Source organism: Myxocyprinus asiaticus, chromosome 5 (assembly GCF_019703515.2).
Source record: "Myxocyprinus asiaticus isolate MX2 ecotype Aquarium Trade chromosome 5, UBuf_Myxa_2, whole genome shotgun sequence".
NCBI classification, from domain to species: domain Eukaryota; kingdom Metazoa; phylum Chordata; class Actinopteri; order Cypriniformes; family Catostomidae; genus Myxocyprinus; species Myxocyprinus asiaticus.
The window spans coordinates 13,177,774-13,192,810 of NC_059348.1; the positions used below are offsets into that span (position 1 = coordinate 13,177,774).

General features: G+C 36.0%; 1 protein-coding gene across 1 annotated transcript in view; it reads right to left on the reverse strand.

Moving 5' to 3' along the window:
• Positions 1–3,717: 3,717 nt before the first annotated feature.
• pth1r (parathyroid hormone 1 receptor) overlaps positions 3,718–15,037 on the reverse strand; it is an 83,781-nt gene continuing 72,461 nt past the window's right edge. Inside the window, exons 5-13 of the mRNA XM_051698036.1 lie at positions 14,652–14,746; positions 9,849–10,035; positions 8,149–8,302; positions 7,425–7,485; positions 7,151–7,217; positions 6,888–6,982; positions 6,642–6,783; positions 6,376–6,417; positions 3,718–4,821 (exon numbers count right to left, since the gene is read on the reverse strand). Of these exons, the coding sequence (XP_051553996.1) occupies positions 4,468–4,821; positions 6,376–6,417; positions 6,642–6,783; positions 6,888–6,982; positions 7,151–7,217; positions 7,425–7,485; positions 8,149–8,302; positions 9,849–10,035; positions 14,652–14,746 (1,197 nt within the window). The 3' untranslated portion in view covers positions 3,718–4,467. The remainder of the gene's footprint in view (positions 4,822–6,375; positions 6,418–6,641; positions 6,784–6,887; positions 6,983–7,150; positions 7,218–7,424; positions 7,486–8,148; positions 8,303–9,848; positions 10,036–14,651; positions 14,747–15,037) is intronic.

Sequence of the window (15,037 nt, forward strand, 5' to 3'; positions counted from 1 at the left end):
AAAAAAAAAAAAAAAGTTCTTATTATTTTTCTTTTAAAAAAAGAAAGAAAAGAACAAAAATGAAATGGCTGCAAATTTAATTACAAAACATCAATTTTGTCTAAAAATAATTACTTGTCATCATGAAAAGCTGCATTATCTGTCCTCTCACTCAACCTGTATAGAGAAAAGTTGAATGCATGTTTTATATTTTCATCAGGAGTAAACGTTTGAATTTAAGGGATACCAAAAACACCCCTTTGAATTTAAAGTGCTAATTTTTGGAAACGAATATGTGTTATAATTATATGAACTACAAACATTAATACTTCAAAATCACCAGCACCAGGTCTGTTGTGAACATGGCCAGCATATCAAATCATAACCCTGATTATTGTCCTTTCATAGTTATATTACAGAATATTTGCAGAAATACATGTTCATTTAGCTCATCACTGGATGGACATCTGTTTTTGTAAACACGGAGATCTATTTATATATCCACAATATTTATGTAAATACATAGATTAAGAAAAAGCAGCAGAACATTAGATCACACATAGCAATCAGTGAGCCTCTAAACCTACAATACTGACTCCAATTCATTACCAATAAATAATGGGCAAAACTTGAACAGTTATGATGCTGGGAAAATGAATAAACGTTCTGTTTGTGCTCAGATGGCTGCAGAAATTAGATGATTTTGATTTGGCATTAGATGGTTTTTAGCTTTTCATAACATGCATGAAATGCATTATGATGAAATGAAATGTAATCTAAGAGGCAGTGGAGAGAATTGACAGAGACATTGTAGTAACTTGTAATAAATGGCTTTTCATGATCAAATCTTGATGTGTGCATAAAAGAATCGTTCATTATACGATAATGGGGATGGTTTCAATAAACAGCTCTTATGCGGTTATAATAGAGTGCAAATGATTCCCTGAAAACTCATAGAAAAGATCACGATGCTGTGGCTAATTCATTCATTCTGTAATTTCTGAGAATGCTAGGTGGATTTCTCATATTTTGTAATGGCCTGTCATGTATCCAGTTATCCAGTCTAAAACACAGACAACAATAACAGAAGAAAACACACACTGAAAGTTAAACAAGGTGCTGCCAATGAACAATATGTAACACTTTATATTAACTTTTATTAATAAGTCATTAATAGACATTGTATAATGCTAAACAGATCAGTATTTACTGTAAATTCAAATATATTTATGAAAATATATACAGTAAATCAAGGTTGAATGACATTTCTAAATATATGATTGCACAATAATGATCTGTCAAGCATTGTTAAATGTAATGATGTCTGTATCAATGATTAAGGCAGCTTGAAAATGACCCTGAAAAAATGAGCAATAACATAACACACAGTTTCTCTCCTAATGTCAGTCGTAATAATGCTCGTAAACAAAATGCTAGTATATTTCCCCACCAACTTAACACTAGCAATAATGCAGGCAGATGTAAAGGAATCCTTCACCCAAAAGTAGTCCATATGAGTGGTGTGTTATACTCAGAGTCAGGAATATACTGAAATATCAGCATCTGTCGCCACTGTATGGTGTAAGAGCTGTGTCAACATTCTGCCTAACATCTTTTGTGTTCCACTAGAGAAAGACAATCTTAGGAACAGAATAATGGTGAGTATCTAAATTGAACTTTTTCGGGTGAATTATTCCTTTAAGTCAAAACAAATTCAGATGGAATTTATTTTCATTTTCACTGCCAGACTCATGAAGAAAATGACGGGGCATTGATCTTGCCACGGAGAAAAAATAAATGTAAAAAAGGTCATTCTGACTTTATGTCTCACAATTGTGACTTGAAATCTCACAATTACGACTTTATATCTCACAATGGTTACTTGAAATCTCACAATTTCGACCTTATATTTTGCAATTTTAACTATTCCTCGCAATTGCGACTTTATATTTAGCAATTTCAAAGTTTCGAAATATAGAGTCGCGGCATTATATTATGCACATTATATCTATATTTTCGACCTTATTTCTCGCAATTGCAACTTTATATTTTGCAATTTCGAAGTTATGAAATATAAAGTCGCAAGATTATATTGCACACATCACAGTATATCTAGTGTTTTCGACTTAATTTCTCGTAATTGAAACTTTATATCTCACAACTGTGAGATCATTAGATCTTGCAATTTTGACTCCTGTATCTCACGTTTGCGACTTTATATCTCGTAATTGCAACTCTATATCTTGCAAATTCGACTTTATATCTTGCTATTTTAACTATTCCTCACAATTGCGACTTTATCTTTAGCAATTTCAAAGTTTCGAAATATAGAGTCGCGGCATTATATTATGCACATTATATTTATATTTTCGACTATATTTCTTGTAATTGCGACTTTATATTTTGCAATTTCGAAGTTTTTAAACGTAGAGTCTCGGCGTTATATTGCACACATTATATCTATTTTTCACTTTATTTCTTGTAATTGCGACTTTATATTTTGTAATTTCGAAGTTATGAAATATAAATTCGCAGCATTATATTGCACACATTATATCTAGTTTTTAATTTCTCGTAATTGAAACTTTATATCTCACAACTGTGACTTTACATCTTGCAATTTCGACTTTGTATCCAGTAATTGCTACTCTATATCATGCAATTTCAACTTTATATCTTGTGATTGTGGCTTTATACCTCACAAATTCAACTTTATATACTGCAATTTCGACTTAATTTCCTGCAATTTCAATTACAACTTCAAATTTTGCAATTTCGACTTTATATCTTGTAATAATGTGAAAAAAGTTGCAATTGGAATATTTAAGCATGCAAATACAAGTATTAGAGTCGCAATTGCAAGAAATAAAGTTACAATTGTGATATGTAAATTCAGAATTACCTTTCATATTTAATATTTTTTCATGGCAGGATCTGGCTTCATAGAGAATAACTGGACAAGATATGGCAAATCCACCGAATAAACCTATGGATTAATTCGACAATTCGCACAAGTCCTGAATAGAGACATAGAAATAATACATTATTATTTCTTGCAGATGAGACTTTTTATATTTTGCAGTTTAGAAATAATGAAATATAAAGTCACAACATTATATCTCGCACGTTATATCTCACAATTTTAACTATTTCTCATAACTGCAACTTTATATTTCGCGAATTCGATTTTATATCAATTTCGACTTTATATCTAGCAATTGCGACTTTAAATCTCAAAACTGGACTTTATATCACGCAATTTTGACTTAATTTTTCACAACTGCAACTTTATATCTCACGATTGCGACTTTATATCTCACGATTGTGACTTTAAATCTCACAATTTCAATTTTATATCTTGCAATTTTGACTATTCTTCCCAATTGCGACTTTATATTTTGCTATTTCAAAATTGCGAAATATAAAGTCACAATAGTATATTGCACACATTATATCTTGAAATTTATTAATTAATTATTTTCTCATAATTGCAACTTTACATCTAACAATTGCGACTCTAAATCTCGCGATTGCGACTATATATAACAATTTCAACTTTATTTCTTGCAACTGCTCTAAATTTCACGATTTCGACTTTATATCTCTTGAAATCACAATATATAAACACAATTATGACTATTAGAGTCGCAATTGCAAAAATTAAAGTCACAACTGTGACATATATATATATATATATATATATATATATATATATATATATATATATATATATATAGTCAGAATTACCTTTGTTATTTTGTTATTTCTTGGCGATATTTGGCATCCATAGAGAATAGCTTAGTAAGATTTGGCAAATCCACCGAACAAACCAGTGGATAAATGCGACAATCACTCAAGGTCTAGAGACATAGAAATATCACATTCAGCTAACCTGCACATCATCTTTAAGAACCTGCTACCGTAATAGCGCTCCTACTGGCAGTTGTATGAGATGCTATCTGTTTGGACTATTTGCAGTGTAAATAAAAGTACAATAGTGCTGATCAAAAAAAAAAAAAAAAAAAAAAGTAGTTTTTTTAAAAGTATTTAAAATATTATGAGTTTCTTATATACAATTCAAGGTCCATTGTGCCATATCATTTTTATGGCTTGATCCTGGAGCAAATTCAATATTTCTTTATCTGATGGATGTGTCATGAGAACCTGAAAGCACCAGCTTTGTTTGTTCACCATGCAGGAACACATATTGAAAATCTTAAGGTATTCACCAAACATTCTAGTTCAAGTACTGCTGGTGAAGAGGTCCTGGTACCCATAGTATCGTCCAGATTTGCAAGAAGATTGTGGCTCAGTTAAAAGACACTGATCCATTGGATTGATCACTGGTAACACTGTAGTTCAACTCATCTGAGAAGGTTCAACAATCCAAATTGTTAGGGAATCCTGAGGAACAAAGGAATCTCTCATCCTTTAACACATTTTCCAAATTACGTAAAACATTTATTATCTTTGTTTAGGTTTGTAAAGTCACATGACTGTTTCTCGCTCTTCCTCCACCACTGGGGTTGTTTTTTCATCTTGGAAGTTCTTTGAAGGCTCTTCCTCCTGGATATGGAGCTCCTGACCCGAAGATGGGATGGAGTTCTCGGAGACGGAGCCGTTCTTCACGTAACCCGGAAGGTTCCGGTGGCCGTTGATGGTGACGGGCCCCAGGCGGGTGGTAAGGTGCAGGGCCAGAGGACCCCGTGCGGTCACATTTGTGACACTCGTGTGGGACACCATGGGTCCATAGCTGTATGTGTTACTGCCACTACGGGCTTTCCTCTTAAAGTCCAAAGCAAGTGTCCTCCTACTCCATGACTTCTTGATTTCTGCCTGGACCTAAAGAGTGTTGAGGAAATATGTGGGTTGTTTCACCATTTTTCTATATTCTACAACAAATAACTGTTAGAAATAAAAATGAATGACTATAACAATTATCTGACAAATTTCTGGGACATAGAAGATACAGCAGTGCCTAAAACCACACTTTAATGTATGGATGTCATTGCATTAGATAACAAAATATCAAACCAAGTGGCATTTGCAAATAAACAATGCTTGTGCTTTTCTCAGAACTAACTTCACATTCCGAGACATTTTTGCAATGATTTTTGCAATGGTCCCAAGAAGATTTTAGTGAATGTATGAAGTTGGTTCTCCTCAAGTTCACACTGTCCTTGCAGAGTTACCACAGGTGTGGTTCACATTAACTATGGACATGTTTCACTTTTGACAACCAGAATGTTTTGAGCGGTACATTTATTATTTTATTATTTAATACCTAATACTTACTATTTAATACCTTTTAATACCTTAATACTGAAGTGTGCTTATTCTGTGTTTATTTAAAATAAATGCCATTGGTTTGATATTTTGTTAAATAATGCAGTTACATTTTTAAAGGGACAATTCGCCCAAAAACGTGATGATAAAAACTCATGATATCCCAGGTGTGCATGACTTTCTTTCTTCACCAGAACACATTTGAAGAAAAATAAAAAAATATCTCAGCTCAGTAGTTCCTTAAAATGCGAGTGGATGGTGATCAGACCTTTGAAGCTCCAAAATTCACAGACAGTCAGCATAAACGTTATCTATATGACTCCAGCGGTTAAATGAATGTTTTCTAAAGCGATACGATCGCTTTTGGTGCGAAAAAGATCAATATTTAAGTACTTTTTAACTATAAATCATTGCTTCCGGTCAGCAGCAGTATGTGCGTTCACGTCACGAGAATGCTGAGTTCATGCAGTCTCTTGTGTGTCGTATTCATGTTGGCATGTTTTGAAAGTAACTCAGGTTTTTCTCTCTGTTGAGACATCCAGGATAAGCACACAAACGCACCATTGTGAAAAACAAACATACAAATACAGATCTATACCAAAACCAAAGAAGCTACTGTACAGCGTTCCTCCTCGCTTGTAAACAGCGGCGCTCTTCCGGGTGTGACGCACGTGTGTCAGTTCTCGCTTGAAGGTGCCAACGTGATCACGTCACATGCGCATATCGCTGCTGACAGGAAGCGATCATTTATAGTTAAAAAGTACTTAAAAATGGATCTTTTTCACAATCAAAAGCGATCGTGTTGCTTTAGAAGACATTCATTTAACAGCTGGAGTCATATCGTTGACATTTATGCTGGCTGTCTGTTCTTATTGGAACTTTAAAAGTCTGATCCCCATCCACTCGCATTTTAAGGACCTACTGAACTGAGATATTTTTCTGTTTTTCTTCAAATGTGTTCTGCTGAAGAAAGAAAGTCATACACACTTGGGATGGCATGAGAGTGAGTAAATGATGAGAGAATTTTTATTTTTGGGTGACCTATCCCTTTAAGTGTGCCATTAGTGCCCAAATACATGTTGGGGAGATTGCATATGATCTTGTTCTTACCTCTCCATTGCAAAAGCAATATATAATTGCAACAAAGAATCCCTGGAAAAGAGAGAGTGAATTTTAATATCAGGTTTAGTCAACATAAAATCTTCAATGTTAAAAATAGTATGCAGTGTGCAGTGTATAATGCACAGTATGCTGTAAGCAGTATAATATTTTATTGTGAACATAGCTATAGCCTCTAATGTTGGCAAAATACTTTAGTGACTCAACATTTCATAATATTTTACATTTCATATATGTTATAGAGTTTAAAATTTCACCTGGAATGAGTTAAAGAGCATTTCATAATGCATCTGGATTTGCCATGGTACGCCAGAAACTTCTGTATAGGGCATTGCCATGAACACTATATAGTGAACGCCAAACAATGGCATGAGGACCAGGGTCGATTTTAACAGCTTTCTATTAAAGAAGAAGAAAAAAATTATAATCCTTCATGTGTCTATCAATCAACAATATCAAAGAAAAATGCTAGTTATATACTTAAGAAAGCACCGCCATCTTACCTGTACTGTTGTCTGGTGTCGCATCGCCCTGCATTTGTTTCTCTAAGTTTTGTTGCCAAAACTCGAATTATATTCAGGAACAACAAAAAATTTACCTTGGGGGAAGTAAATACAATCATTTAATGGATTATTTTACAATATATTTACATAAAAGGGGCGTTCAAAATAATATTCACAATAATTTGAGGCACATTTTGAATTGTTTAAAACAAAACAATGATCTTACTTGGAATGAAAACTTTTAAAATGCAATTTAAACTTACAACAATTGCTGTCAGAATGGGGATCTGCACAATCCATTTCAGGTTTCCGGCGCTTAAATCCCAACACCTGTTGGCCATAAACCAAATCAGTCACTTTTACAGGCCATTCCAGACATCCATGTTTTATTTCAAGAGCCTTTTGCGAAACTGCCAATCTTGTGTGTTATTTACCTTCTAGATAGCTTTTTACTTGTTTGACATGCAGAACACCAACATTCCTGTAGAAATGCACATATGGTGACATTGGCAAACAGTTTGCAGCTCAAGTACTTACTCAGTGTCGGCAAGAGTGGCTCTCACACTGGCCCAGACAGTCACAAATATCGCAGGAACACCTGTTTGGTGAAACATCACATGGCCTTCACTTTCCAAGTTGTTACATTCAAAAGAACATGTGTAGTTTACACAGCACTACAACATCTGTTTAAGCTTCATTGAAGTGATTCAGCTCCACGGCATCCACATTGTATGCGCTGTGCATGTTCAACTATTCCGCACAGTGTGTACAATGCAGGAGCCGTGGAGTCCAGAGTATCTCCACATGTGTCTTTAAAACATACATGACGCTGTGCGGCGCTAAATGCAATTAACAAGACCTTACAGAAGGAGTGGCAGAAGTACCAGTACTTTGGTACCAAGTTGATACTTACATAAAGAATGTAATAATAGTCTTTCTACAGAATGAGTATCAACTGCTACTTTAAGGAGCCATGTCTACCTAAAAATCTGTTTTATTGTCTTCATTTGTTCTATTGCTTGTTCTTCGTTTTATTACTGACTGTTTACTTAAAGTAACTGAAGCCAATGTTCAAGTGTAAATTGGAAAATAATTTTCATTGACCGATTACTTATTTCAACATTATCCCAATAATGAATCTAAGGAAAGCAGTAATTATATCACATGAATATGATTTGGACTCTGTAGCCAGCAGCTGAATAATGATTTTTGAGTGCAGAGTATTGGAAATGTTTATTAGTGAACAAGACTGTTTCCTCACCCCAGCCAATCAGAGTAAAGCCCCAGAGGTACTTCCTGTCTGAGAAGAAGGTCATGAAGATAAGGCTGTGCAGGTACAGGCCCTCCACCAGGATCCAGTAATAATTAGTCGCCAGGAAGTACAAGAAAAGAGTCACAGCCACCTTACAGCCAATCTTGATGGGAGACGGAAAACCAATTGAACACATATTGATTAGCCACATGTTCTTATGCATGTCACCTTGATTTGCTTTTGAAGTCTGTAAAACTTGTGTTTTAAATTTAAAACTAGACTTTAAATTTAAAATTAGATTTTTACATTTTCTGACAAAAATGTGAGTGGTGCCTGACCCTGAAACATGCAAGGTGGATGCTAGGATGTTGCAAGGTGGTTGCTAAGGTGTTATAAGGTTGTTAAGGTGAGTCGGCTTAAGTGCATTGCTATGCAGTTGCTAGGGTGTTCTGCACGGTTTAAAGCACATTTTTATGTGGTTGCTATGGTGTGTTTGGTTGGTAGGGTGTTGTGAGGTGGTTACTAAGGTGTTATGAGTGATTTTTAACATGTTGCTATGCAGCTGTTAGGGTGTTCTAGGTGATTTTAAGCACATTTCTATGTGGTTACTAGGGTGTTGTGATAGGTTGCTAGGGAATTGCAAGGTGGTTGCTAAGGTGTTCTGAGTGCTCTTTCGTGTTTTGCTATGCAGCTGCTAGGGTGCTCTGGGTGGTTTAAGTGCATTTTAAATCAGTTGCTATGGTGTTGTGGTAGGTTGATAGGGCATTATAACATGGTACAGTGGCTTGGGTGTTTCATGGTGGTTGCAAAGGTATTCTGAGTGGGTTTAAGCACATTGCTACGCAGTTGCTAGGGTGTTGTGGTAGGTTGCTAGGGAATTGCAAGGTGGTTGTAAAGGTGTTCTAAGTGGGCTTAAGCATATTTCTGTGCAGTTGCTAGGGCGTTGTGGTAGGTTGCATTACAAGGTGGTTGCTAGGGTGTTTTGATGTGATTGCCAAGGTGTTTTAAGTGGGTTTAAGTGCATTGCTTCGCAGTTGCTAAGGTGTTCTAAATGTTTTTTGGGGCACTGCTGTGCCGTTGCCAGGATGTGGTTGCTTACTGGCCCAAGTCAAAAAAGTAATAGGGATGTAAATGACAAAGGATGAGTTACATGCTGAGATTTTGGGTTAGGGGTTTATTCAAATGCCAGAGTATTAGATTTAGAAATAGTGATGATTGCCTTAGCAAACACATTTAACTACCTTATAAGGACACAAAAACACCTTGCATAAGAAAAACCTTGAGCTGGTAACAAGCTCATGGCACATGTCATAGAAGTATAAACCCATAATATTTTCACTGATAATGTCAATTGTGACCAGGTCAACTATGATTGGTGTTCTCATACATTCTCAGTCTTAATTGTAATGAAATGTAGTGAAATGTAATAGTGCAGTCTATTTTGTATGTGTTTAAAGCGATTACCCAGAAATAATTTATAATTCAATTCACACAAACTCTTAATTGAAAACCCCTGTGTCCTGGTTACGCGAACATGCATAAATTGCTGCCGGGTGTTTGTGGCACGTCAACAACAAATGGCTTTGAATGATAATGATGCTCCCGCATGCTTCTATGGCAACCACACAATGTGAGATCTTGCTAATCCACTGCTGCCGTGTTTACCGCCATGGACTGTACCGTTAAATTTGATTGTGTGCTGCACTTACAAACTGGGTTTTGTTGGCAGGAGGGGCTTCTGTGATGGACTTCAGATCCTCCACAGTTATGCGTTCCATTTCCTCTAATGCAGCACCAGAATACAATACCACATCTTTCACAAAGATACTAATGGCTCTCAACATGAACGATACAAACAGGTGCATGTGGATGTAGTTCCTGGTACAGTGTAACCGCCTGAAAATAACAGGAAAAAGAGGGATACTATAAGAGGAAAAGGCGTAAGAGATGAGTTCAAACCATGTGTCATTATGCAAACAGAAAATAGACAGAGGTAGGGTCCAAAGTTAACACCAAATGGTTGTAAAAATTTACCAAGGTGACTAAATAATTAACACCAAAAGGTTGTAAAAATGTACCATGGTGACTAAATAAAACAGTTAAATGGTTATTTATTGGGAACTGTAAGATTGGCTAAGGATTTGCTAAACAGTTGTTTGTATAAACAGTTTGATGTTTTTTCATCCTTAGTAAACAACTTATTTATAAGAACATTAAGAAGGCATAAATTAATTCTTTATTCATACTTAATAAAAAAATTGGTAACACTTTACAAGTTTCGATTTGTTAAGTAAGGAATAATTGATGATGGACCATTGAATTATTGAAAAATACTGCACACCCGAGGTGGTAATGCAGCCACGATGCGCAGCAGAGCGCACTATTTTTCAATGATTCAATGGGCTGGAGTCAATTATTCCTCTTATATTACAGTTACCACACTTTAAGATAACGTTCAAGGTTTTATCTCAGACAATTTCTGGTTTTCGTCCCTAAAACGCTCTTGTGAGTGGAGCTACTTTATTCCTCCACGGATTCAGCTTTGATACAGTCCAAGCCTACGTTGCTAGTTCGAAAATGTCACTTTAGAACTAATAACGGAGGATGCACTGCTTTTCAGCATTGAAGTATCAAGGTAGTGCGTGTGTACTAAGTACTTGTGTGCATTTGTATATGTATGTGTGAGCGAGAAAAAGAGAGAAACTGAGAGAGATCGCGTGCGGAATTACCTGTGTTTGAAGCGGCTTTCATCAGGAATAATATTGCTTCAAATTGTCAAGATGTTGGTTTAAGTATACTTCTCAGCAGCAGCGAGTGTATTTCTTATATAGCTTTTACATTGCTAAACAACTGTTTACAGTCCCATTGATCCCAGAGCAGGAGTGAGAGAGAGAGAGAGAGAGAGAGAGAGAGTTTGTGTGAGAGCGAAAGAGAGTGTGACGGGGAGTGTGATGGTGCTTTCCACTAAAGCTATGGAAGGCTGATTAGGGTGAAATACAGTTCTGTGAAAAAGTATATCCTGATTTCTTATATTTTTGTGTATTTTTCATACTAAATTATTTTAGATCTTCAGACGTGCTTGATGGTCGCGACTTGAGTCTCTGTGTGTGTGCGTGTATATGTGTGAGTGTGATGAAAGAGAGAGTGCAAGGACGCTTTTCAAACGAAATTTAAATACATTTATGGTATTATAGACAATGACGTTCTAAACTGATTTACTTTAACCAATGTCTTAGTTTTATATGGTTATTTTGCTGTGGTAGCCTGTACGGCGTGTCTGTGTGCGTGAAAGAGAAAGAGAGCGAGCGCAAGGATGCTATTCAACCGAAATTGATATAAATTTAGGATTTTATAGACATTGTTTTTAATTCTTATCTGACGTACTTAGCCGGTGTCTTTGTTTTAACTGGTTATTTTGTTGTTGTAGCCTGTACGGCTCTTTGAAATAACTGAATAATTTGGGGAAGTGATATGGAACCGTTATGCGGTCAAGACCTGGAACTACTTCATAGTCGTGCGTTTACTGAAAAATAATTGCACACCTTAGAATGTCCGTGAACCAATCAGAATCAAGCATTCAACAGACCAGTGGTATAATATTAGTTAACATGAACTAACAATAATACTTTTACAGCATTTATTAATCTTATAAATAATTTTTTTTAAATGAAAATTTGAGCATGTTAACTGTAGTTCATGCATTATGAACTAACATGAACTAATAATAAACAACTGTATTTTTATAAACTAACACTACCTAAGTTTAATAAATGCTTTAAAAATATATTGTTCATTCTTATGTTTATGATACCTAATGCCTTAACTAATATTTACAAATCGAACCTTATTGTAAAGTGTAACCAATAAATTATTTATTTATACATTCATGTCATGAATTTGACTTTTTTTAATGTTTTAGGAACATTTACTATTAAAGCAATAAATGCTTAATAACTGTTGTTGTAAAGCAATGACTAATTGCTAGCTAAGTATTTTCCTAAGTATTAGTGTCCTAATTTAAAGTGAGAACTATGTATATTTAATGACATTTATTAATGGATCCATTACTCTGAAAAATCTCAACAGCATCTCGCAATCACTAAGGCTCAAAACAGACACTACATTCTATTTGAATAAGGCTTATTAATTTATTAACGATATAAGAACAATAATTTATAAATGATCAATTAACTATAAACTAGTGCTTTACTGATACTTTACTCTGTGTTGTTATTATAAAGCTTTATCAGTAAATTACAGTACACACAAAATGGTGTCAATGCTTGTTAAGCACCCAATTCACTAAAGGGATTGAAAATAAACAATGCTATAGGTATATATATATAACAATGCATAGCCCTCACTGATGTAAGCAATTAATAAAAAGAATGTAAAATGCAGTTTCATATCCGCTAACAAATTAAATGAGTGAATTTAAACCTGTAACTTTTCTCTATTCACATGCTATTGGCAGGTGTGGCAAAACGTTTATTTTGGACCCTGACAAGAGGTATTCAGGCACGTGAAATTACACACTAAAACATCACTGAATCGCACTGTGTAATAGCAAGTGTGTGTGTGTGTACGGTTACTTTTTCAATAGCCTTTTCACAGAGGTGAAGAACAATACTCGTCTAATTAGAGCCAGATGAGTCAGCTGCTGACTTTAACACATTCTTCGGATTTAAAGGGTTCGGAAAGCACGAATGCTGAAAATGCAGGGCTCAAAAAGTAAACTATAAAAACAAAATTGCAAGCATGTGTTTCCCAGATTAATTCCGTCGGCTTGTCTACACTCTTTCAAACTTGCTTGACCTGAGCGAGTCTATTGGGGAAAAGCCCCTGCAGATTTGTGCTTGGATCCTCCTACAACTGCACTTCATTGTTTATCTTCTGACTGCTATTTGGCATTGATTTCATAGCCCTTTTCTCTCTTAAACGATCCAGTATTGATGACTAATAAAGAGGGACCTAAACACTTACACAATAATGCCCCTTTCATCCAACACAACAGCTTCAATTGCAAGCGAGTGCCAAGCCACATGAAAGACATTGATCAGGTTGTGCTACAATTTCATAAATTGTTTCAGATCCGCCACTGGTCAAAAGTGATTGCGAGCATTTGCTTTGGTTCAACACCAGATATTTGCTGAAAACTGGGCCCAATTGGAGAGAGTTCAGCAATATTTTAGTTTACTTTCCTGGTCTTTCTAGTCGAATTCATCAGTGCACATCATTCAAAAGAAAGCAAAAATCGTTCTAAACTTTTAGAAAAATGTAAAAACTTTGTCTATGAAACAGCTTTCCTTTTTGGCTTAAAATAATGTAAACCAACAGCCAAAATTCACAACCGAGAGCTTGGGAAATGTGCATTAACACCGAGCCATACTACTCATGCAACTAGATCATTTCTAGCTTGTTAACTCAAAAAAAGCCTGTGCCATTTCTTACAAAGCCCCCCAAAATGCACAGATCAGTTCAGTTCTTACTGCAGCCAGACATGTTGAAAAATGAATCCCTTGGCTAATCATTTAGGGTTTGTTTTTGTTGTTACTCTGTCTCCTCTGGAGAGGTTTAGGGTGACAAGTGTGGAATCCATTGCCTCCTCATCATTAGACTAACTGCTGCTTAACCGCCGTCCCGCTGGGAACTATTGATCGGGAAGCTCTGGAGAGCCGATCCATGTAGAGCTGAGCTCCTCTGAGCGTGCCTCAAACACTGGCGCTAATGTTTGAGAGTCTCCACGGCGCATGCCTGATTTCCCAGTGCTCGCGTACCTGAGACATTATACTGACAGTGTGAGTGGAGAGCATGGAAAGGCTGGCAGTGCGTCAGCCGCAGCCCAAACGAGCCTTTATTAAAGTTATTTTCCTGCCCCGCATTTCCTGGTGCCCAGGCGAGGGGCCGACTCTTAAAAACATGGTGCGCTGGAGCTGAGTCAAGCCAAGTCCGGTACCTGTCAGCGGCTCGTTACATGCACGACCCAACCCTTTATTTGAATAAGGCTGTTGGATAAATAGCGAAGTGAACCTCTTTGCATTAATTAGCAATGAAAATGGAACGATTGAATGCGAAAGTAATAAATGCACTCGTATGTCTTAATATTGACAAGCGGCCAGCATGCACGCTGGGTGAACTATTGGATAAACATTCATTTGATGCAGTTCATTAGGAAAACTGATCGTTTCAGTCAAAAATGAAAGCACATAGCACTTTACCATACGACACCATAAAATAGTTGCTTTCTCCACACTCAAAACAAAATAAACAGTAACCCTTTAAAGGCATTAACAGTAAAAGCACACATCAAAAACTGTTTAAGGTGTGGAGTTTAACATCTTCAATTGGATGGATGGATGATATTAGAATTACCAGACTTGAAAACACAAAAACTTTTCTACACTGATCTCAGGATGAGACTAAGCCCTAGAAAATTGCATTAGAAGATTCCTGGCTTGTAAAGGGTTTTTGTGAATCATGTCTGAGAAAACAAGCAGGCTGGTTTTTCTCACCGAAAGTATCCCAGGATGACCGTCGCAACCATAAGTGATCCCAGAGAGATGGAGTAGCCCACTGTGTAGATGAGGTAAAGTCGGTCGAAGACCTCCTGCATTGAGACAGTAAGAGAAAGCGAGAACATGAGACATCGAGAAATACATCAATTGAAAAAGCAAGGGTAAACTGATCTGTTTCTTGGGCCACTTTTAGCCATCACACAACAGCACTTAAGAAAGTTTTGCAAACACATGTCAGTCCCACCAGGATTTGGTTGCAGTTTTTCCTTATTATTGCAGCCCAAAATGAATGAAATTTGCTGTGCTTTTTCTTAAAAATTATGATTTTGTGTTGTTTTGCAGTGAAAAATAATCATAATTTTGAATGGATGTAAAATAGCATA